The sequence below is a fragment of the Acinonyx jubatus genome, chromosome X, assembly GCF_027475565.1.
Source record: "Acinonyx jubatus isolate Ajub_Pintada_27869175 chromosome X, VMU_Ajub_asm_v1.0, whole genome shotgun sequence".
NCBI lineage: Eukaryota > Metazoa > Chordata > Mammalia > Carnivora > Felidae > Acinonyx > Acinonyx jubatus.
The window spans coordinates 67,831,665-67,856,011 of NC_069389.1; the positions used below are offsets into that span (position 1 = coordinate 67,831,665).

At 36.2% G+C, this 24,347-nt stretch overlaps 1 protein-coding gene across 2 annotated transcripts in view; it reads left to right on the forward strand.

The window, feature by feature from the left end:
- The window catches only part of LOC106983764 (uncharacterized), a 415,282-nt gene that overhangs the window by 259,876 nt on the left and 131,059 nt on the right, over nucleotides 1-24,347 (forward strand). For both annotated transcript variants that reach the window (XM_027053762.2, XM_027053763.2), the window contains one exon: nucleotides 20,859-20,978. In XM_027053762.2, coding sequence (XP_026909563.1) covers nucleotides 20,859-20,978 — 120 coding nt within the window. The remainder of the gene's footprint in view (nucleotides 1-20,858; nucleotides 20,979-24,347) is intronic.

Genomic DNA, 24,347 nt, shown 5'->3' on the forward strand with positions numbered 1-24,347 from the left:
TTTTTCTCCTTTAATTTCTATAGTTAAGACTTTTAGTCCTATGTTAAATAAAAGTAATAAGGGTGGACATCCTTGTAATTTTTCTGATCTTATAGGAAAAGCTTTCTCGTTTTCAACATTGAGTATGATGTTAGCTATGAGTTTTTTGTATATAATCCTCATTGTGTTGATATATGTCCTCTCTAAACCCATTTTATTGAGAGTTATAGCATGAAAATCTCTCCATTTTTCTTAGAGGAAAATCTCTATTTTTCACCATGAGTACAATGTTAGTTGTGGATTTTTCATATACCCTTATTATGTTGAGGTATGTTTCCTCTAAACCCACTTTATAGAGATTTTTTATCATGAATGAATGTTGAATTTCATCAAATACTTTCTCTGCACCTACTGAAATGATCATGTGATTTTTACTTTTCATTTTTTTGACATGGTGCATCACATTGATTGATTTGTGAATGTTGAAGTATCCTTGCATCCCTGGAATAAATCCTATTTGATTGTGGTGAATTATCCTTTTAACATATTGTTGAATATGCTTTACTAAAATTTTGTTAAGAATTTTTGCATCTGTGTTCATCAGAGATATTGGCCAGAATTGTATGTGTGTGTGTTTGTGTATGTGTTGTCTTTGTCTGGTTTTGTTATCAGGGTGATATTGTCCTCATAGAATGTGTTTGGAAATTTTACTTCATGTTCTATTTTTTTGGGGAATGGTTTGAGGAAAATAAGTATTAATTCTTTAAATGTTTTGTAGAATTCATCTGTGAATACATTTGGTCCTGAGCTTTTATTTTAAGGGAATGATCAACCACCACCACCACCACCACCATCATCGTCATTATTATCATCATCAGTTATTGACAATTAGTTTCATTGATTTTTTTAAATTTTCTTTTCAGTCGGTAATTTATTTCTTCCCTAATCTTTGTTATTTCCTTCCTTCTGCCAACTTTTGGTTTAGTATTTCCTTGTTTTTATAATTTCTTTGGATATAAAGCTACTATGTTTATTTAAGACCTGTCTGTTTTCTTAATGTAGGCATTTATTGATATAAACATCCCTCTAGAACTTCTTTTACTGCATTCCATAAGTTTTGGTATGCTGTGTTTTCATCTTCATTTGCTCAATATACTTTATAATTTTCCTATGGATTTCTTCTTGACCCTGAATTGTTCAGGAGAGTGGTTAATGTATACATATTTGTGAGTTTTCCATTTTTCCTCTTGTTATTCACTTTTAATTTCCTACATTGTGATGAGAAATGATATTTTGGTTTTAGACTTCTTGTATTTGTTTTACTCACTCTCTGGACAAACATATGACCTCTCCTGTGAAATATTCTGTTGGTGCAAGATGTATGTGTGTTCTACTGCTGTTGGATGGAATGTTCTTCATATGTCTGTTAGGTCCATTCCATCTAAAGTATAGTTTATCCAAAGTTTCCCTACTTATTTTTCTATTTGGATGATCTATCCATTGTTTAAAGCAGATTATTGAAGTCCTCTTCTAGTACTGTCTTGCTACTTTTCCCTTCAGGTGTGTCATATTCCATTTAAATATTTATGTGTTCCATTGTTGGGGGGGCATATATTTTATGTTTATTCTTTCTCATGATGAAAGAACGCTTTCTCTTTATTACTATATAGCAACATTTTCTTTTTGTGACTGATTTTGACTGAAATTCTTTTATCTGATATAAGCATAGCCTCTCTTGCTTTGTTTTTTCCTTTGGTTAACATACGTATGATATATGTATTTTCATCCCTTTACTTTTACTCTATGTGTTTCCTAAAAGCTAAATTGTGCCTCTTATAGGCAGCATATTATTGGATCTTGTTTTTTTTCTTTTAACCCATTCAGCTGCTGTATGTACTCTGATTAGAGAATTAATATTTAAATTTATATTTAAAGTAATTAATGGTATATTAGGAGTTATGGTCATTTTGTAAATTGATTCCTGTTTTGTAGATCATTTGTTCCTTTCTTCCTCTCTTGCTGTCTTCCTCTGTTTTTTTTTTTTTTTGTATTGAATTTCTTTCTGTTTATATTTTGTATATTGATTTTAAGGTAATTATTGTAAAGTGATAACAACTTACCTTAAGTCATAAAATCTGTACTTTCTTACTTTCCCTACCCCAACATTTAATGCTATTGATGAAATATATTACATCTTTTTATATTGTGCATCTATTAATAAAATTTTAGCTATAGTTATTTCTAATTCTATTATCTATTTTTTTCATCCAATAGTTTGTCTAACTTCAAGTTAGTTAACACATAGTGAAGTATTGGTACCAGGAGTAAAATTTACATCACTTACATATAACATCCTGTGCTCATCCCAAAAAAATGCCCTCCTAATGCCCATTGCCCATTTAGCCCATTTCCCTGCCCACATCCACTTGAGAAACCCTCAGTTTGTTTTCTACCATTAAAAGTCTCTTATGGTTTGCCTCCCTCTGTTTTTATCTTATTTTTCTTTCCCTTTCCCTATGTTCATCTGTTGTATTTCTTAAATTCCACATATGAGCGAAATCATATGATGTTTGCCTTTCTCTGACTGACTTATTTCTCTTAGCAAAATACACTCTAGTTAGATTTGTGTCATTGCAAATGGCAATATTTCATTCTTTTTCTTATTTTTGTTTAATGTTTATTCATTTTTGAGAGCCAGAGAGAGGCAGAGCATGGGTGGGGTATGGGCAGAAAGAGAGGGAGACACAGAATCGGAAGCAGGCTCCAGGCTCTGAGCTGTCAGCACAGAATCTGACGTGGGGTTCAAACTCACGACATGAGATCATGACCTGTGCTGAAGTTGGATGCTCAACCGACTGAGCCACCCAGGTGCCCTAGGCAATATTTCATTCTTTATGATGGCTGAGTAATATTTCATTGTATATCTATTCCACATATTCTTTATCCATTCATCAATCGATGCACATTTGGGTTCTTTCTATAATTTGGCTATTGTTGATAGTGCTTCTATAAACATTGGGGTGTATGTGCCCTTTCAAATCAGTATTTTTGTTTCCTTTAGATAAATACCTAGTAGTGCAATTGCTGGGTGATAGGGCAGATCTATTTTTAAGTTTCTGAGGAAGCTCCATACTGTTTTCCAGAGTGGATGCACCAGTTTGCATTCCCACAGTGTAGGAGGATTCCTCTTTCTCCTCATCCTTGCCAACATTTGTTGTTTCCTGTGTTAATTTTAGCCATTCTGTGGTGTAAAGTGATATCTCATTGTGGTTTTGATTTGTATTTCCCTGATGATGAATGATGTTGAGCATCTTTTCTTGTGGCTATTATCTATCAGTACTTTTTCTTTGGAAAAATTTCTATTCATGTTACCACCCATTTCTTAACTGGATTAGTTGATTTTTGGGTGTTTAGTTTGGTAAGTTCTTTATATATTGGATACTAACCCTTTATCAAACATGTCATTTGCAAATGTATTCTCCCGTTCTGAAGGTTTCCTTCTCGTTTTGTTGATTGATTCCTTTGTATGCAGACACTTTTTATCTTAATCAAGTCCCAATAGTTCATCTTTGCTTTTGTTTCCCTTCCTTCCAGAGATGTGTCTGTTAAGAAGTTGCTACATTCCATGTCAAAGAGGATGCTGCTTCTGTTCTCTTCTGGGATTTTGATGGTTTCCCATCTCACATTTAAGTCTTTTGCCCATTTTGAATTCATTTTTGTGTTTGGTGTAAGAAAATGGTCCAGTTTCCTTGTTTTGCATGTTGTTGTCCCGTTTTCTCAATACCATTTGATGAATAGATTGTCTTTTTTCCACTGGATATTCTTTCCTGTTTTGTCAAGGATGAATTGACCATACAATGTGGGTCCATTTCTGAGTTGTTGTTTTTTTTTAATTTTTCATGTTTATTTATTTTGGAGAAAGAGAGGGAGACAGACAGGGCATGAGCTGGGAAGAGGTAGAGAGGGAAACACAGAATCTGAAGCAGACTCCAGGCTCTGAGTTGTCAGCACAGAGCCTGACATGGCTCAAACTCACAAACCATGTGACACCGTGACCTGAGCCAAAGTCAGACGCTTAATGGACTGAGCCACCCAGGCTCCCCTTGAGTTTTCTATTCTGTTCTATTGATGTATGTGTCTATTTTTGTGCCAGTACCATCGTGTCCTGATCACTAAGGCTTTGCAATGTACCTTGAAGTCCAGAATTGTGATGCCTCCAGCTTTGCTTTTCTTTTTCAGGATTGTTTTGTCTAATCAGGGTCTTTTGTGGTTCCATATAAATTTTACTGTTGTTTGTTCTAGATCTGTGAAATATGCTAATGTTATTTTGATAAGGATGGCATTAAATGTGTATCTTGCTTTGGGTTGTACAGATATATTAACAATATTTGTCCTTCTTATCTATGAGCATGGGATGTTTTTCAGCTTCTTTGTGTCATTATCAATTTCTTTCATAAATGTTCTATAGTTTTCAGAGTATAGAACTTTTACCTCTTTAGCTGGATTTATTCCTATGTATCTCATGGGTTTCAGTGCAATTATAAATGGGATTTATTTGTTGATTTCTTTTTATGGTGCTTCATTGTTGGTGCATAGAAATGCAACAGGTTTTTGTACATTGATTTTGTATCCTGTGACTTTACTGAACTCATGCATCAGTCCTAGCAATTGTTTGTTGGAGTCTTTTGTGTTTTTCCATAGAGTATCATGTCTTCTGTAAGTAGTGAAAATTTGAATTTTTCCTTGCTGATTTTATTTCTTTTTGTTGTCTAATTGCTGAGAGTTGGACTTCCTGTGTTATATTAAATCATGGTGGCAAGAGTGGACATACTTGTCTGTTCTTAATCATAAAGAAAAAGCTCTGTTTTTCCCCATTGAAGATGATATTTGCTGTGGGTCTTTCATATGTGGGCTTTATGATGTTGAGGTATGTTCCCTCTATCCCCTACTTTGTTTAATGTTTTTGTCAAGAATGGATCCTGAACTTTGTCAAATGCTTTTTCTGGATCTGTTGAGAGCATCATGTGGTCCTTATCTTTGCTTTTATTAATGTGGTATATCACAGTGATTGATTTATGGATATTGAACCAACCCTGCAGCCCAGGAATAATTCCTTCTTGATAGTAATTCTTTTAATGTGTTGTTGGATTCTAATTTGCTAGTATCTTTTTGAGAATTTTTGCATCCATGTTCATCAGGAAAATTGGACTGTATTTTTTCTTTATATTGTGTCTTTGATTTGGGAATCAAGGTAGTGCTGGCCTCAGAGAATGAGTTAGGTAGTTTTCTTTCCATTTCTATTTTTTGGAACAGTTTCAGAAAAATAGGTATTAATTGGTCTTTAAATGTTTGGTAGAATTTCCCTTGGAAGTCGTCTGATCCTGGACTCTTGTATGTTGGGAGATTTTTGATTATTGATTCAGTTTTCTTACTGGTTTCAGTTTTGGTGGTTTATATGTTTCTAGGAATTTATCCATTACTCCCAGATTCTGTAAAAATTTTTGTATATAATCACTCATAATATTCTATTATAATTGTCTTTCTGTGGTGTTGGTTGTGATCTCTCCCCTTTCATTCCTGATTTTATTCATTTGGGTCCTTTTCTTTTTCTTTTGGATAAGTCTGACTAGGGGTCCATTGATTTTGTTAATTATTTCAAAGAACCAGCTCCTAATTGCATTGATCTCTTGTACTGCCTTTTTTTAATTTCAATATCATTCGTTTCTGCTCTAATCTTTTTTTTTATTTTCCTTCTTCTGCTGGTTTGGTGCTTATTTGCTATTCTTTTTCCAGCTCCTTTAGATGTAAGGTTAGGTTGTGTAAATTAGGCATTTCTTCCTTAGGAAGGCCTGGATTGCTTTATACTTCCCTCTTATGACTGATTTTGCTGCATCCCAAATATTTTGGACTGTCATGTTTTCATTTTCATTGCCTCCATGTGCTTTTTTATTTCTTCTTTTTTTTATTTATGTAGGGTTTTTATTTTTATTTTTTTCATATATGTAATGTATTGTCAAATTGGTTTCCATACAACACCAGGTGCTCATCCCAAAAGGTGCCCTCCCCAATACCCATCACCCACCCTCTCCTCCCTCCCACCCCCCATCAACCCTCAGTTTGTTCTCAGTTTTTAACAGTCTCTTATGCTTTGGCTCTCTCCCACTCTAACCTCTTTTTTTTTTTTTTTTGTTTCCTTCCCCTCCCCCATGGGTTCCTGTTAAGTTTCTCAGGATCCACATAAGAGTGAAACCATATGGTATCTGTCTTTCTCTGTATGGCTTATTTCACTTAGCAGCACACTCTCCAGTTCCATCCACGTTGCTACAAAAGGCCATATTTCATTTTTTCTCATTGCCACGTAGTATTCCATTGTGTATATAAACCACAATTTCTTTATCCATTCATCAGTTGATGGACATATAGGCTCTTTCCATAATTTGGCTATTGTTGAGAGTGCTGCTATGAACATTGGGGTACAAGTGCCCCTATGCATCAGTACTCCTGTATCCCTTGGATAAATTCCTAGCAGTGCTATTGCTGGGTCATAGGGAAGGTCTATTTTTAATTTTCTGAGGAACCTCCACACTGCTTTCCAGAGTGGCTGCACCAATTTGCATTCCCACCAACAGTGCAAGAGGGCTCCCGTTTCTCCACATCCTCTCCAGCATCTATAGTCTCCTGATTTGTTCATTTTGGCCACTCTGACTGGCGTGAAGTGATACCTGAGTGTGGTTTTGATTTGTATTTCCCTGATAAGGAGCGACGCTGAGCATCTTTTCATGTGACTGTTGGCCATCCGGATGTCTTTTTTAGAGAAGTATCTATTCATGTTTTCTGCCCATTTCTTCACTGGGTTATTTGTTTTTCGGGTGTGGAGTTTGGTGAGCTCTTTATAGATTTTGGATACTAGCCCTTTGTCTGATATGTCATTTGCAAATATCTTTTCCCATTCCGTTGGTTGCCTTTTAGTTTTGTTGGTTGTTTCCTTTGCTGTGCAGAAGTTTTTATCTTCATAAGGTCCCAGTAATTCACTTTTGCTTTTAATTCCCTTGCTTTTGGGGATGTGTCGAGTAAGAGATTGCTACGGCTGAGGTCAGAGAGGTCTTTCCCTGCTTTCTCCTCTAAGGTTTTGATGGTTTCCTGTCTCACATTCAGGTCCTTTATCCATTTTGAGTTTATTTTTGTGAATGGTGTGAGAAAGTGGTCTAGTTTCAACCTTCTGCATGTTACTGTCCAGTTCTCCCAGCACCATTTGTTAAAGAGACTGTCTTGTTTCCATGGATGTTCTTTCCTGCTTTGTCAAAGAGTAGTTGGCCATACGTTTGTGGGTCTAGTTCTGGGGTTTCTATTCTATTCCAGTGGTCTATGTGTCTGTTTTTGTGCCAAGACCATGCTGTCTTGATGATGACAGCTTTGTAGGAGAGGCTAAAGTCTGGGATTGTGATGCCTCCTGCTTTGGTCTTCTTCTTCAAAATTCCTTTGGCTATTCGGGGCCTTTTGTGGTTCCATATGAATTTTAGGATGGCTTGTTCTAGTTTTGAGAAGAATGCTGGTGCAATTTTGATTGGGATTGCATTGAATGTGTAGATAGCTTTGGGTAGTATTGACATTTTGACAATATTTATTCTTCCAATCCATGAGCAGGGAATGTCTTTCCATTTCTTTAAATCTTCTTCAATTACCTTCATAAGCTTTCTATAGTTTTCAGCATACAGATCCTTTACATCTTTGGTTAGATTTATTCCTAGGTATTTTACGCTTCTTGGTGCAATTGTGAATGGGATCAGTTTCTTTATTTGTCTTTCTGTTGCTTCATTGTTAGTGTATAAGAAGGCAACTGATTTCTGTACATTGATTTTGTATCCTGCAACTTTGCTGAATTCATGTATCAGTTCTAGCAGACTTTTGGTGGAGTCTATCCGATTTTCCATGTATAATATCATGTCATCTGCAAAAAGCGAAAGCTTGACTTCATCTTTGCCAATTTTGATGCCTTTGGTTTCCTTTTGTTGTCTGATTGCTGATGCTAGAACTTCCAGCACTATGTTAAACAACAGCGGTGAGAGTGGGCATCCCTGTCGTGTTCCTGATCTCAGGGAAAAAGCTGTCAGTTTTTCCCCGTTGAGGATGATGTTAGCTGTGGGCTTTTCATAAATGGCTTTTATGATGTTTAAGTATGTTCCTTCTATCCCGACTTTCTCAAGGGTTTTTATTAAGAAAGGGTGCTGGATTTTGTCAAAGGCCTTTTCTGCATCGATTGACAGGATCATATGGTTCTTCTCTTTTTTTTTGTTAATGTGATGTATCACGTTGATTTATTTGCGAATGTTGAACCAGCCCTGCATCCCAGGAAGGAATCCCAGTTGATCATGGTGAATAATTCTTTTTATATGCCGTTGAATTCGATTTGCTAGTATCTTATTGAGATTTTTTGCATCCATATTCATCAGGGATATTGGCCTGTAGTTCTCTTTTTTTACTGGGTCTCTGTCTGGTTTAGGAATCAAAGTAATCCTGGCTTCATAGAATGAGTCTGGAAGTTTTCCTTCCCTTTCTATTTCTTGGAATAGCTTGAGCAGGATAGATATTATCTCTGCTTTAAACATCTGGTAGAACTCCCCTGGGAAGCCATCTGGTCCTGGACTCTTATTTATTGGGAGATTTTTGATAACCGATTCAATTTCTTCGCTGGCTATGGGTCTGTTCAAGCTTTCTATTTCCTCCTGATTGAGTTTTGGAAGAGTGTGGGTGTTCAGGAATTTGTCCATTTCTTCCAGGTTGTCCAATTTGTTGGCATATAATTTTTCATAGTATTCCATGATAATTGTATCTCTGAGGGATTGGTTGTAATAATTCCATTTTCATTCATGATCTTATCTATTTGGGTCATCTCCCTTTTCTTTTTGAGAAGCCTGGCTAGAGGTTTGTCAATTTTGTTTATTTATTCAAAAAACCAACTCTTGGTTTCGTTGATCTGCTCTACAGTTTTTTAGATTCTATATTGTTTATTTCTGCTCTGATCTTTATTATTTCTCTTCTTCTGCTGGGTTTAGGCTGCCTTTGCTGTTCTGCTTCTATTTCCTTTAGGTGTGCTGTTAGATTTTGTATTTGGGATTTTTCTTGTTTCTTGAGATAGGCCTGGATTGCAATGTATTTTCCTCTCAGGACTGCCTTCGCTGCGTCCCAAAGCGTTTGGATTATTGTATTTTCATTTTCGTTTGTTTCCATATATTTTTAAATTTCTTCTCTAATTGCCTGGTTGACCCACTCATTCGTTAGTAGGGTGTTCTTTAACCTCCATGCTTTTGGAGGTTTTCCAGACTTTTTTCTGTGGTTGATTTCAAGCTTCATAGCATTGTGGTCTGAAAGTATGCATGGTATAATTTCAATTCTGGTAAACTTATGAAGGGCTGTTTTGTGACCCAGTATATGATCTATCTTGGAGAATGTTCCATGTGCACTCAAGAAGAAAGTATATTCTGTTGCTTTGGGATGCAAGGTTCTAAACATATCTGTCAAGTCCATCTGATCCAATGTCTCATTCAGAGCCCTTGTTTCTTTATTGACCGTGTGTCTAGATGATCTATCCATTTCTGTAAGTGGGGTGTTAAAGTCCTCTGCAATTACCACATTCTTATCAATAAGGTTGCTTATGTTTATGAGTAATTGTTTTATATATTTGGGAGCTCCAGTATTCGGCGCATAGACATTTATAATTGTTAGCTCTTCCCGATGGATAGACCCTGTAACTATTATATAATGTCCTTCTTCATCTCTTGTTACAGCCTTTAATTTAAAGTCTAGTTTGTCTGATATAAGTGTGGCTACTCCAGCTTTCTTTTGGCTTCCGATAGCATGATAAATAATTCTCCATCCCCTCACTCTCAATCTAAAGGTGTCCTCAGGTCTAAAATGAGTCTCTTGTAGACAGTAAATAGATGGGTCTTGTTTCTTTATCCATTCTGATACCCTATGTCTTTTGGTTGGCGCATTTAATCCATTTACATTCAGTGTTACTATAGAAACATACAGGTTTAGAGTCATTGAGATGTCTGTATGTTTTATGCTTGTAGTGATGTCTCTGGTACTTTGTCTCACAGGGTCCCCCTTAGGATCTCTTGTAGGGCTGGTTTAGTGGTGACAAATTCCTTCAGTTTTTGTTTGTTTGGGAAGACCTTTATCTCTCCTTCTATTCTAAACGACAGACTTGCTGGATAAAGGATTCTCAGCTGCATATTTTTTCTGTCTACCACACTGAAAATCTCGTGCCAATTCTTTCTGGCCTGCCAAGTTTCAAAAGAGAGATCAGTCAGGAGTCTTATAGGTCTTCCTTTATATGTGAGGGCACGTTTACCCCTTGCTGCTTTCAGAATTTTCTCTTTATCCTTGTATTTTGCCAGTTTCACTATGATATGTTGTGCAGAAGATCGATTCAAGTTACGTCTGAAGGGAGTTCTCTGTGCCTCTTGGATTTCAATGCCTTTTTCCTTCCCCAGTTCAGGGAAGTTCTCAGCTATTATTTCTTCAAGGACCCCTTCAGCACCTTTCCCTCTCTCTTCCTCCTCTGGGATACCAATTATGCGTATATTATTTCTTTTTAGTGTATCACTTAGTTCTCTAATTTTCCCCTCATACTCCTGGATTTTTTTATCTCTCTTTCTCTCAGCTTCCTCTTTTTCCATAACTTTATCTTCTAGTTCACCTATTCTCTCCTCTGCCTCTTCAATCTGAGCCGTGGTGGTTTCCATTTTGTTATGCATTTCGTTTAAAGCGTTTTTCAGCTCCTCGTGACTGTTCCTTAGTCCCTTGATCTCTGTAGCAAGAGATTCTCTGCTGTCCTCTATACTGTTTTCAAGCCCAGTGATTAATTTTATGACTATTATTCTAAATTCACTTTCTGTTATATTATTTAAATCCTTTTTGATCAGTTCATTAGCTGTTGATATTTCCTGGAGATTCTTCTGAGGGGAATTCTTCCGCTTGGTCGTTTTGGATAGTCCCTGGCATGGTGAGGACCTGCAGGGCACTTCCCCTGTGCTGTGGTGTATAACTGGAGTTGGTGGGCGGAGCTGCAGTCAGACCTGATGTCTGTCCCCAGCCCACTGCTGGGGCCCCAGTCAGACTGGTGTGTGCCTTCTCTTCCCCTCTCCTAGGGGCGGGATTCACTGTGGGGTGGCGTGGCCCATTTGGGCTACTTGCACACTGCCAGGCTTGTGATGCTGGGGATCTGGCGTATTAGCTGGGGTGGGTAGGCAAGGTGCACAGGGGCAGGAGGGGCAGGCTTAGCTCGCTTCTCCTTAGGTGATCCACTTCAGGAGGGGCCCTGTGGCAGCGGGAGGGAGTCAGATCCGCTGCCGGAGGTTTGGCTCCGCAGATATGCAGAGTTGGGTGTTTGCAAGGAGGAGTGAGCAAGTTCCCTGGCAGGAACTGGTTCCCTTTGGGATTTTGGCTGGGGGATGGGCAGGGGAGATGGCGCTGGTGAGCGCCTTTGTTCCCCACCAAACTGAGCTCTGTCTTCCGGGGGCTCAGCAGCTCTCCCTCCCTTTGTCCTCTAGCCTTCCCGCTTTCCGAGCAGAGCTGTTAACTTATGACCTCCCAGACGCTAAGTCGCGCTTGCTGTCAGAACACAGTCCGTCAGGCCCCTCTGCTTTTGCAAGCCAGACTCGGGGGCTCTGCTTGGCCTGCGAGCCGCCCCTCAGCCCAGCTCCCTCCTGCCAATCTTGTGGAGCGCGCACGCCTCGCTGCCCTTCCTACCCTCTTCCGTGGGCCTCTAGTCTGCGCTTGGCTCTGGCGACTCCGTTCTGCTAATCCTCTGGCGGTTTTCTGGGTTATTTAGGCAGGTGTAGGTGGAATCTAAGTGATCAGCAGGACGCGCGGTGAGCCCACCATCCTCCTATGTCGCCATCTTCCCTCCGAGCCATTTCTTCTTTTTTTAATTAAAAATTTTTATTCTAGTGAGAGAGTGCATGGGTAGGAGAGGGGCAGAGGGAGAGAGAGAGAATCTTGATTCTTGCCTAGCCTGGAACGGGTTTCAATTCCATGACCCTGGGATCTTGACCTGAGTCGAAATCAAGAGATGGACACTCAACTGATTGAGCCATGCAGGCACCCCTTTTTCCTCCTTAATTTCTTGGCTAACCCATTAATTCTTTAGTAGGATGTCCCTTAATCTCCAATATTTGTGAACTTTCCAAAATGTTTCTTGAGATTGATTTCAATTTTTACAATATTTGTGGTCTAAAAATATGCATGGTACAGTCTTGGACTATTTGTACATTTTGAGGGCTAATTTGTGACCAAGTATGTGGTCTATTCTGGAGAATGCTTCATGTGCATTCAAGAAGAATGTATATTCTGCTGCTTTTGGATGAGATATTCTGAATATATCTGTTAAATCCTTCTAATCCAGTGTGTCATTCAAAGCCTTTTTAGGCTTAGATGATCTGTCATTGTTGTAAGTGGGGTGTTAAAATCCCGTACTATTATTTTATTATTATCAATATGTGTCTTTATGTTTATTATTAATTGATTTATATACCTGAGTGTTTCAAATTTGGGGCATAAATATTTACAATTGTTAAATCTTGGTGGCTAGACCCCTTAATTATGCTATAATGCCCTTCTCCATCTCTTCTTAGAGTCTTTGTTTTAAATTCTAGTTTGTCTGATATAAGTATGGCTACTTCGGCTTTCTTTTGATGTCTATTAGTATGATAAATGGTTCTCCATCCCCTCATTTTCACTCTTCAGGTGTCTTTCGGTCTAAACTGAGTCTCTTGTAAGCAGCATATAGATGGATCTCTTTTTTTTATGTCTTCTGATATGCTATGTCTTTTTATTAGAGCATGTAGCCCATTTACATTCTGGGATTGTTGCAAGATATGAATTTAGTGCCATTGTGTTGCCTGTAGACTTTGTGTTTCTGGTGATGTTCTCTGGTCCTTTCTAGTCTTTGTTGCTTTGGGCCTTTTGTTTTGTCTTTTCTGCACTCAAAGAGTCCCCCTTAAAATTTCTTGCAGGGCTGAATTAGTTGTCACAGATTCCTTTAGTTTTTGTTTGTTAGAGAGACTCTTTATCTATTCTTCTATTATTTTTTAAATTTTTTATGTTTATTTATTTCCGAGAGAGAGAGAGAGAGAGAGAGAGTGTGTTAGTGGGGGAGGGAGCAGAGAGAGAGGGAGACACAGAATCCGAAGAAGTCTCCAGGCTCTGAGCTGTCAGAACAGAGCCTGATGCAGGGCTTGAACTCACAGACTGTGAGATCATGACCTGAGCTGAAGTCAGAAGCTTACCCTACTGAGCCGCCCAGGTGCCTCATGTCTTCTTCTATTCTTAATGACAGCCTTGCTGGATAAAGATTTTTTGGCTGCATATTTTTCCCAATCAGCACATTGAATATACCCTGCCACTCCTTTTGGGCCTGCCAAGTTTCTGTAGACAGATCTGCTGTGAACCTGATATATCTTACCTTGTAGGTTAAGTACTTTTTTTTTTTCCTTTTACTGCTTTCACTATTCTTTCATTGTCTGTGTATTTTGTGAATGATATACCTCAGTGATAGTCAGCTTTTATAAATTTAATGGGAGCTGTCTGTGCTCTTTGGAGTTTTATGTCTAAATACTTCCCCAGATTAGTTAAGTTTTCAGCTCAAATTTCTTCACATAAACCTTCTGCCCCTTTTCTCTCTCTTCATCTTCTGGTACTCCTAGGATAAGAATGCTATTCCTCTTTAATAAGTCACTGAATTCCCTGAGTCTTTTATCACAATCTTTTGCTTTTGTTTCCCTCTACTTTTCAGCTTAATTATTTTCCATATTTTTTTCTTCTATATCACTGATTCATGGCTCTGCTTCATCCATCCTTGCTGTCATAACATCCATTCAAGTTTTTATCTCAATTATACCATTTTTAATTTTGGTGTGACTATATTTTAGCTCTTTTATCTCTGCAGAAAGGGATTCTCTGGTGTCTTCTATGCTTTTTCAACCCCAGTTACTATTCTTATAATCATGGTTTCAAATTCTAATTCAGACATCTTGCTTATATCTGTGTTGATTAAATCCCTGGCTGTCATTTCTTCCTATTCTTTCTTTTGGGGTGAATTCTTCTGTGTTGTCATTTTGGAGAAAGAAGAAAATTAATAAATAAAATAAAAATTAAAGGTAAAATACTAAAAACCAAAAAAATTAGGGGCGCCTGGGTGGCACAGTCGGTTAAGCGTCCGACTTCAGCCAGGTCACGATCTCACGGTCCGTGAGTTCGAGCCCCGCGTCAGGCTCTGGGCTGATGGCTCACAGCCTGGAGCCTGTTTCTGATTCTGTGTCTCCCTCTCTCTCTGCCCCTCCCCCGTTCATGCTCTGTCTCTCTCTGTCCGAAAAATAAATAAAAACGTTGAAAAAAAAATTAAAAAAAAATTAAATAAAAGAAGGTAAATCCTAAGTGTGTTTCGGTCTGCTTGTTGAGAGAATCTTGATAGAAAAGAAAAAAGAGAGAAAAGAAAGAAAAAATATTTTTAAATAATAATAAATTAAAATAGATGTAAAAATTTTCTCCTTCCATAGCCAGAAAGAAAAAGAAAATAAAGGAAAAAATAACATAAAGAAATACAGAAGCAAAGAAAATGAACAAATGAACAAAAAGAAGCCCAAATAAGCTAGATTCAGTTTACCCTAGAAGTGAAGCATTGCAGCTATGATCCCTAGACTAAGTGGGCCAAAGGGATTTTTGATGGTCTTCTGGTGGTGGAGTCTGCTATGCTGATTCTCAGGGTACTTGTTTCAGTGTAAATGCCCATCCTGAGTTCCTGAGTGAGGTGAGTGGGGCTTGGTTAAGTGACTGACTATGGCCTCACCTAGGTGGTGCTGTTACTCTCTGAAGTATTACCATGCTGGTGGTTGGTGTGGGGCTGGGGAATGGGTAGATGATGGTGTCACCCTGCCTTTTCCTCCCCTCGCAGGGGAATTGGTGGCCACCTCTGTTCAAGAGATCCTCACAGAAAAGTGTCCCAGTCTTTTATCAGATTCCTATCATTAACCTGTCTGTGCCCAGCAATTGGCATACCCAGAGCCACAGTTCTCCATAATTTTATCTCTGGTTAGAGGCTGGGATTCAAAACTCCAAATTTTAAAGGGCCCAGTAGAACCTTCTCCCCTTCTCAGGAGGAGAGACTCATGGTGCATCCTTCACCATTCTGTCCCAGAAAAGTAGTCGCACAGCACACGCCCAGTGGCTGGAGTCTATTGTGGTATACGGCGAAATGCTGCAATTGGTTATCTGTAATCTGTATGCACCTCTTTCCCCGTGCCATTTTGTCCCAGAAAAGCAGTAACACAAGGTACACATAGTGGCTCGAGTCTATTGTGGTGCACAATGAAAAGCTGCAAAAAGGCATCTTTGGCACCTCTGTTTCCTGATGTTGAATGGCTGCTCAGTGGCTCCTGGCAGGCTTTCTGTCCTCAGAGAGGCAAAAACCCTCTTCCAAATGTATCCCTATAAGGGGAGCAATATCTCCCAGTGTGACCCAGGAGATTCCCCACACCATGGAGTCTTGCATGAATCCTACACGTTGCTCACTACCCACCACTCTCTCCCTCTCTTCCTGACCATTTCCTGCAAAAAGGGTTCCTTTCACTCTGAGGCACCATGGCTTTCCTCTCTCCCAAGTCACAGCCCCAACTCTTGCATCTGCCACATTCTCTCCCTCCAATTGTGCAGATTGTTTTCTTAATCCTTAGATTAAGAAATGATTGTTCAAAATGATTTGATGTTGATATACCTGTGTTCAAGGGATGAGGCAGACTCAAAGTTCTCCTACTAGTCTGCCATCCTAACCTTCCTCTCATTCCTCTGCTTTCTCCACCCTTATGATCATTACATCCAATCAGTTTTACATCTCAGTTATCACATTTTTTTTATTTTGGCCTGACTAGTTTTTATGTCTTTTATCTGTGCAGTAAGGACTCTCTGGTGTCTTCTATGCTTTTCTCAAGCCCAGCTAGTATCCTTATGATTGTTGTTTTATTTTATTTTATTTTATGATTGTTGTTTTAAATACTGGTTCAGACATATTACATTTATTTGTTTCAATTAGATCCCTGGCTGTGACCTTATCTTGTTCTTTCTTTTGAGATGAATTCCTCTGTCTTGGCATTTTGTCCAGTTGGCATGCCCAGCCAATGCACAGATGGGTTTGATTCCTCCTGGGTCCCTTAGTGTATGATATTGTTAGCACGACCAAAGCCAAACAAGCTGTAGCTGAGTTCACAGGGATGTGGAGCTTTTCTGGGTCTGTAGCTGGGACCATGGTAAGTAGGTTAGCCACCAAGATATGTGTAAGCATGCTTTCTCAAAATGTCTCTCCTGAGTCTTGTACTTTAGCGAGATTTTACAATCTCTTCCCTTGATCCCAAAGATTCCACAAAGACACTTTTGTCTGTAGAGGACTACCAAATTATTGTTGTAGATCATCATCATCTTGTGCCTTTTATATACAAAAGCTTTATATATATATATATATTACACATATGTAATTTATGCTTGCATTTGCATGTATATGAATATGTATATCAATAGGTATGCATATTTTCACATATAGGCTACCAGGCTCTGTTTTACATATATTAACTCTTTTAATCCACACAACCATCCTATGAGGTAGCATTTTATTTTTGTCCCCATTTTATACATAAGGAAACTAAGGCATATAGAGGTTGTTTAATTTACCTGCAGTTACACAGCTATCAAGCAGTAGAGCTAAGTTATGAGTATAGGAAGTCTGGTTCTAAAATCGGTAACGTTGACCATAGTGCTATATTATCTATTCATAATCTTCAAGTAAAGTGGCTTGTGAACCTATATTTTTAACAAGGGCTGCTTATGATCATTATGGTCAAGAAAGTTGGAGAGACACTAGTAGGAAGAATATGTAAAATTTCTCATACTGGTTTGTTTTATTAATATGATAGATTTTTCTAACCTTAATTTAGTTTTCTCCCCAAATTACCTTTCTTATTCAGTACCAAATTGAACTTTATGATTTATTATCAGTGACTTGAATATGGTTCCTAGACAGGATTTATTTAAAGAGTTAAGAAAATAGGTACTTTGAATTGCCTGAGCTTTATAGACCGTTTTAATAGTACTAAGAAATAATATTACATTTTTTCAATATTGTTAAATGCAAATAACATTATCCTGCAGCATAGAAACTGGATTTCTGTCCTAAGTGCTACCACCTACTCTATACCTCTCATTAGTCATTCAGGTTCTACAGGTAAGATATGTATTTCTTTGATGGCATTTCAGTTGCATTTAAAATTGCTTTCATTTAGTGCTTGGAAAGGAGTCCCACTTAGCTAGTGGTGGTATGAAAAACAGGAGTATCATTTGGGTAGTGGTGGTGTGAAAAAAATTAACATCAATATTGAGATTGCAATTTTTAGAAAACTCTGCAAAGTTGGGCTTGGTTGAAGTTTGGTAACTTGGCTTTTCTCTGTTAGGTAAATGGTAAGAGTGGCTCATTGTACACATAGTATCTGTACAATGTGATTTATGCTGAATACCTGATTTCCTTTTGGGAATCTGAAATTTTGATATGTACTAGGCAGAAATTGTATATGTGACCAATACCCAATAAAAAAAATCAAACTGGTATTGCTGCAATTTTTGTTCCTGGGAAAAGAATTTGCTTTCTGTGATCCCTTAAAGGAGGGAGAAAGCATAAGGAAACTTACACATGGATTATTCCAGAATCTGCCTGTGTCATTTTATTTTATGAACCTGCTGTGTGCTCTTACTACTCTACTTTTATAAATCTAAACCATGGGTACAACTATATGCTGAGCCCTATGAGTCCTAGTAAATCTACAAACAGAGAATTGGGGATCCCACTCTCTGACACAGGTGGTGTTGCTTCTGCTGCTGCTGCTGCTTGAATCAAAACTACATTTTATAGTTCTATAAAAATTTTAGGATTGTTTGTTCCAGCTCTGTGAAAAATTCTGGTGGTATTTTGATGGGCATTTCATTTAATGTGTAGATTGCTTTGGGTAGTGTAGGCATTTTAACTATATTTGCTCTTCCAATCCATAAGCATGGAACCTTTTTCCATTTCTTTGTGTAATCTTCAATTTCTTTCATAAGTGTTTTATAGTTCTCAGAGTAAAGATCTTTTACCTCTTTGGTTAAGTTTATTTCTAGATATCTTATGGTTTTGGGTGCTATTGTAAATGGAATCCATTCCTTGATTTCTTTATTTTTTTAAATATTTTTCTGTGTTTATTTTTGAGAGAGAGAGAAAGAGCGAGCATGAGCAGGGGAAGGACAGAGAGAGGGAGACAGAATCTGAAGTGGGCTCTGCACTGCTGCTTCATTATTGGTATATAGAAATGCAACAGATTTCTGTACATTGATATTGTATCCTATGACTTTACTGAACTTGTGTATCAGTTCTAGCAATTTTCATGTGGAGTCTTTGGGCTTACTACATAGAGTGTCATGTCGCCTGTGAATAATGAAAGTTTTACTTCTTCTTTGCTGATTTGGATGCCTTTTATTTCTTTTTGTTACCTGATTGCTGAGGCTAGGACTTCCAGCACTATGTTAAATAACAATAGTGAGAATGAACACCCCTGTCTTGTTCCTGACTATAGAGGAAAACCTCTCAGTTTTTCCCAATTGAGGATGATATTAGCTGTGGATGTTTCATAATGGCTTTTATGATGTTGAGGTATATTTTCTCTATCCCTACTTTGTTGAGGGTTTTTATCAAGAATGGATACTGTACTTTGTCAAATGATTTTTTCTGCATAAAGAGCATCATATGGTTCTTATCCTTTCTTTTATTAATATGGTGTATCATGGTGATTGATTTGTGAATACTGAACCAGCCTTGCGGCTCAGGAATAAATCCCGGTTGATCATGGTGAATCATTCTCTTAATGTTCTGTCGGATTTGATTTGCTAGTATCTTGAGTATTTTTGCAACCATGTTCATCAGGGATATTGGCCTGTAATTCTCTTTTTTTAATGGGACCTTTGTCTGGTTTTGGAATCAAGGTAATCCTGATCTTGTAGAATGAGTTTTTGAAGGTTTCCTTCCATTTCTATTTTTTGGAGCAGTTTGAGAAGACTAGGTATTAACTCTTCTTTAATCGTAGAATTCCCCTGGGAAGCCATTTGGCCCTGGGCTTTTGTCTGTTGGAAGATTTTTTATTACTGATTTAAGTTCTTTCCTGATTATGGGTCTGTTCTAATTTTGTATTTCTTCCTTTTACCGTTTTGGTAGTTTATATGTGTCTAGGAATTTGTCCATTTTTTCCAGATTGCCAATATGTTCGCACATAATTTTTCATAATATTCTCTTACAACTGTTTGCATGTCAGTGGTGTTGGTTGCGATCTCTCCTCTTTCATTAGTGATTTCATTTATTTGGGTAATTCCTCTTTCCTTTTGGATAAGTCTGTCTAGGGGTTTATCAATTTTATTAATTCTTTCAAAGAACATGCTCTTAGTTTCATTGATCTGTTCTGGGATTTTTTTGTTTCTATATCATTTATTCCTGCTCTAGTCTTTATTATTTATTTTCTTCTGCTGGCTTTGGGTTTCATTTGTTGGCTCCTTTTGTAGCTCCTTTATGGGTAAGGTGTATTTGAGACTTTTATGGCTTCTTGAAGTAGGTCTGTATTGTTATATACTCCTCTTTTAGGACCACCTTTGCTGAATCCCAAATATTCTTTACTATCGTGTTTTCATTTTAATTTGATTCCATGTATTTTAATTTTTTTTCTTTAATTTCCTTGTTAACCTATTCGTTCTTTAGTATGACGTTCTTTAACCACCATGTATTTGTAGTCTTCCCCATTTTTTTCTTGTGGTTGATTTCAAGTTTTCGTAGCATTGTAGTCTGAAAATATGCATGGTATGATCTCAGTCTTTTTGTACTTGTTGAGACCTTCCTTTTTAAAATTCTTATTGACAGTTCAGAATAAAATTCTATGTTATGTCAAAATATTAAAATTCATACAGTTCAAATTTCTTTTAGACACTATGCCATATTTAAAAGAAATTACAAAATGGCCCCTGAGAGCATATATACAGGATATACAAAAATCTTTGTCAAAGTGCATTTTCATGTTTGGATCCAGATTCAAACAAAATAATTGAAAAAGAAAAAAATTAACATGGACTGAACATTAGATTATATTAAGAAGCTTTCTTAATTTTGCTGGTTGTGATATTATTATGGAAGTGTTTTTAAAAGTTTATAACTATTAGTTATACATTTGAAAATATTTATAGTTGAAATTAATATAATATTTGGATTTTTATTTGTTTTATGGGGGAAGCAAAAATATAAAGTGAAATTTGGTAAAAATTGAAGAAAAGAAAGTGCATTTTAAAATAAATCCACAGTAAATAGTTATTTATGGAAGTCATGATAAGTAAATGTAATACTTACCTTGTTTCTCTGTGGGCAGGATTCTAGGTGATAGATAATTTCTTAGTTTCTTCAACATTTTCTAAAATTTCCATGAATTTTTTTTCAAAAATAAATGAATATTTAATATCTATTTTTTTTAATTTTTCTTATTCATTTGCATGTTGCTTACACCACAATTGAGTCCTTAAAAATTAACCCAGTTTTATACTTGGATACTACACAGTTGACTGAAAACAGACAATATATTTTTTCATCCTGTTGGTGTGTCATGTTGTATCTTCCACTGAACGTAAATACAAACACACATGTGTTTGTTTATTCATATATATGGTCATTTTTTGAATAATGAAAATTATGTCAATTACATTTTAGAATTGAGCTAGAGACATTGATTTTATGCATCTTCTTTCTTTTCTTTCTTTGTTTTCTTCTTTTGTAGTGCAAGAGTGTGAATAAAATCTGTCACTACATATTTGCTCTGCCACCTGATCTTACAAGAATGGAAACACAAATTCTAGCATTCCTTACCCCTGAAAATAAATTATCTAGGATGCAAGTGGTAAGCAATTAAAAAAAGATTTATCATTAATATTAAGCATTTTAAAAAGATTTCTAAATGTCTGTAAAATCGTCTCTAATTTAATACAACAATTATTTATGAAGTTTTGGTTTCCTTCCAATGTTTATCAATGAATACAGTATATGAAATGATGTAATCACATGTTTCTTTTCCATTACATTAATTTTAAGTAAGTGCCTTTTTTTACTCTTGAATTTATATACTGTAACTTATATGATCATTCAATTATTGTTGGATTATGTAGATTGCCACCAATTTTCAGTTGTTAGAAGTAAAGCTTATAGGGACACCTGGGTGGTTTATTCTGTGTCCAACTCTTGATTTCGGTTCATCATGTCAAGGTTCTTGAGTTTGAGCACCACATCGGGCTCTGCACTGCCAGCTCAGAGCCTGCTTGGGTTTCTCTCTATCCATCTCTCAGCCCCTCCCTCTCACTCTCTCTCAAAAATAAATAATTAAACATTTTTTAAAGTAAAGCTGATATAATTGTCTTTGTAAGTATAATGTATTTTAATTATTCAAATAATTTTCATGAATACCTTACTATGATTCTTTCAGGGTTTTTTTTAAACAAAGTTCTTAAAAAATGGTACAGGGTTTTTTTCATAGGTTGCATTCTTATGATTTTGATTATGGTGACAGAATGTAAAATTGTTTTAAGCTTATTTATATTATCAAATTATCGACCAGAAGAATTCTGCCAAATTAAAACCTTTATTTTCACCAGTATTGGATTTTATCTGTCTTTATTCCTACTAGAATTATAAAATCAAGCTTCATTTTTGTTTAAGTATGTGTTTGATTGCTTGGACATTTTCCTTATACACTAATATATGTCTCTCCTATTTTCTACATTTCTTTATCATTATTATTAAAATTATTTTTTTTGAATTTGCAAGTAGTAACTGCTCATTATCTAAAATGTGGAAAATATAGAAAAGCATGAATTGCTTTAATCATTAACAATATTGATATATATATATATTCACATATATATGTGCATGTGTGTATATATTTTATATATAACTTGATCATATAAACTTGATCATATAACTTGATCATATAATTAACTTGTTATTTTCTTCATTGTTGGTGTTCAAATTATTTCAAGTTTTTGCTACTATATATACTGCTTTGATGTGCATAATTATGAATTTCAACACATAAAGCCTTTTTCAGTCTTATTTGCTTAGGCATGAAATTACTGGTTGAAGCTTTAGGAATATTTTTAGTTTCTTAATATATATTGAAAAAAAAATTTTCCTAAAGAGTTGTATTAGTTTATACTTTTATCAGCAGCATGCATCCATAACCATTTCATTATGCTTTTACTATTTATATAAATAGAATTATGTAAGTGACATCATAGCCATAATCCTGGTCACATTTGTTTATCTTACAATTTATGAGGTTAAATGTTTTTCATTATATTTATTAGCCATTTTTATTTCCTTTCAGCTGAATTGCCTGTTCATAACTTTTGTTCATTTAACCACTGAGTCTAGTATTAACTTATTTGCATTTTATATTACTTGTATGTATTATGTTACAAACTTTTTGTAAAGATTTTTATAATGCATTGAGTTAAGGAATTTTTAAGTTCAGAAATAATAAGCCTGAAGATTAGTTTCCAGTGAAGTCAGGTAGCATATTTTATGTGCATTATTTTAGCCCAATTACAAATGATTACATCTGTCTTAGTATTTTATGTGAGTTTCCAGTACTTTTACAAAGTAATGTAGTTATGACTTATGTCCCCTTTTTAAGGAAAGGGAAAAATAGCTTTTAGACTTGCTCCAACAGAAAAAGTACATGACTTAACATGAAATTTTTTAAAGCTATAATTTTAAATAAACTTTCAAATGTCATGCTTGTATTCCAAGGATCATTTTAATTTATTGCTAAGTCTTACTTTATTGTTATCTTTGTAAACATAACACAATTATTATTACAGTTTCATAGAAAACAATCTTAGCATTATAATTTAATTAAAGAGAGAGAGCAGAGATTTTTAATACAGAATTGTTTGTGTTGAAATAGTAAGTAAATGACCTGAAAAGTGGATAGACCTTTAAAATATAAACTGTTATCTTTATTGTTCAATTGTATCAAGGATGTAATTAAACTGTAAGCTACATACAAAAATATGACATTCTTTGTTGGTGGTGAAGTACACAAAGTAATGATTTCAAATATTGAAAATGATTTGTCTCTCAGTTGTAGAGACATATAGAATTTTAAACGTGATTTGCAAAATATTCAAATCCAAGCATGTTAGGAAATAAACTTTATAAATGATGAACCAAATAAATGCAAACAATAGTACAAATTAGCATGAGGATTAAATAATTTTCTTGAAATCCTTACTTTACCACTAATAACCTAGATATAAACTTAAACAAGTAATATTTCCTCTCTAAATATCAGGTTCTCCTATGTAAGATGTAGGATTTGAGTGAATGACAGCTAAAGCCACTTATAATTGTATGAATCTTATATTGTTTCACAGGCCTACAACTTTATTTCCTACTGTAGTGGCCTCTGAAAGAAATCATTAACTAGTGCATATATCCTGACTAGGGATTGATTAATTCCTAACATGGAAATGGATTATTATTGATTTTCATCAAAATGTTTGTTTTGTAGCTATAGATTCAGACGTGTTGGGAATATGAAGATGGTGTTAGGAGTTTGAAGGATATCAAATCAAATTCACAAACTGACTACTGGTGAGGCACACATTTAACAGGGGAGGCCAGGTTTTGAGAGCCTAAACTTCACAGAGTTTGAGAGTATAAGTTTATACTTTATAAACTTTCTAAGTGTTTATTTTTGAGAGAGAGAGAGACAGTATGTGAGCATGGGAGGGCCAGAGAGAGAGGGAGAGACAGAATCAGAAACAGGTTCCAGGCTCTGAGCTGTCAGCACAGAGCCCGATGACAGGGCTTGAACTCACAAACCATGAGATCATGACCTGAGCTGAAGTAGAACGCTTAACCAACTGAGCTACCCAGGTGCCCCACAAATTAAACTTTCAAATGAGAAAATCAAAAAATATATAAATTTGAACAATATTACAAACATAAAATACTCTCAGGGCCTTGGAAGGGGCTTATACAAGTGAGGGGCCCTAAAACTTAAGCTTCACTGGCTTCATGATAAATCTGTCTCTGAGATTAAACATGTTTTTCTCTTTGCATACTTCTTGTTGGCTCCACTCCTTATCTTTTACAGTAAGGCTAACTCCATGGGCACAAGTAATGTGAGAGAATTAAACAACACTGGAGGTCAAACAGTAAATACTATGTAGATATGGCTTTTGCATCAGCAAACAATGTGCCAAGCCAG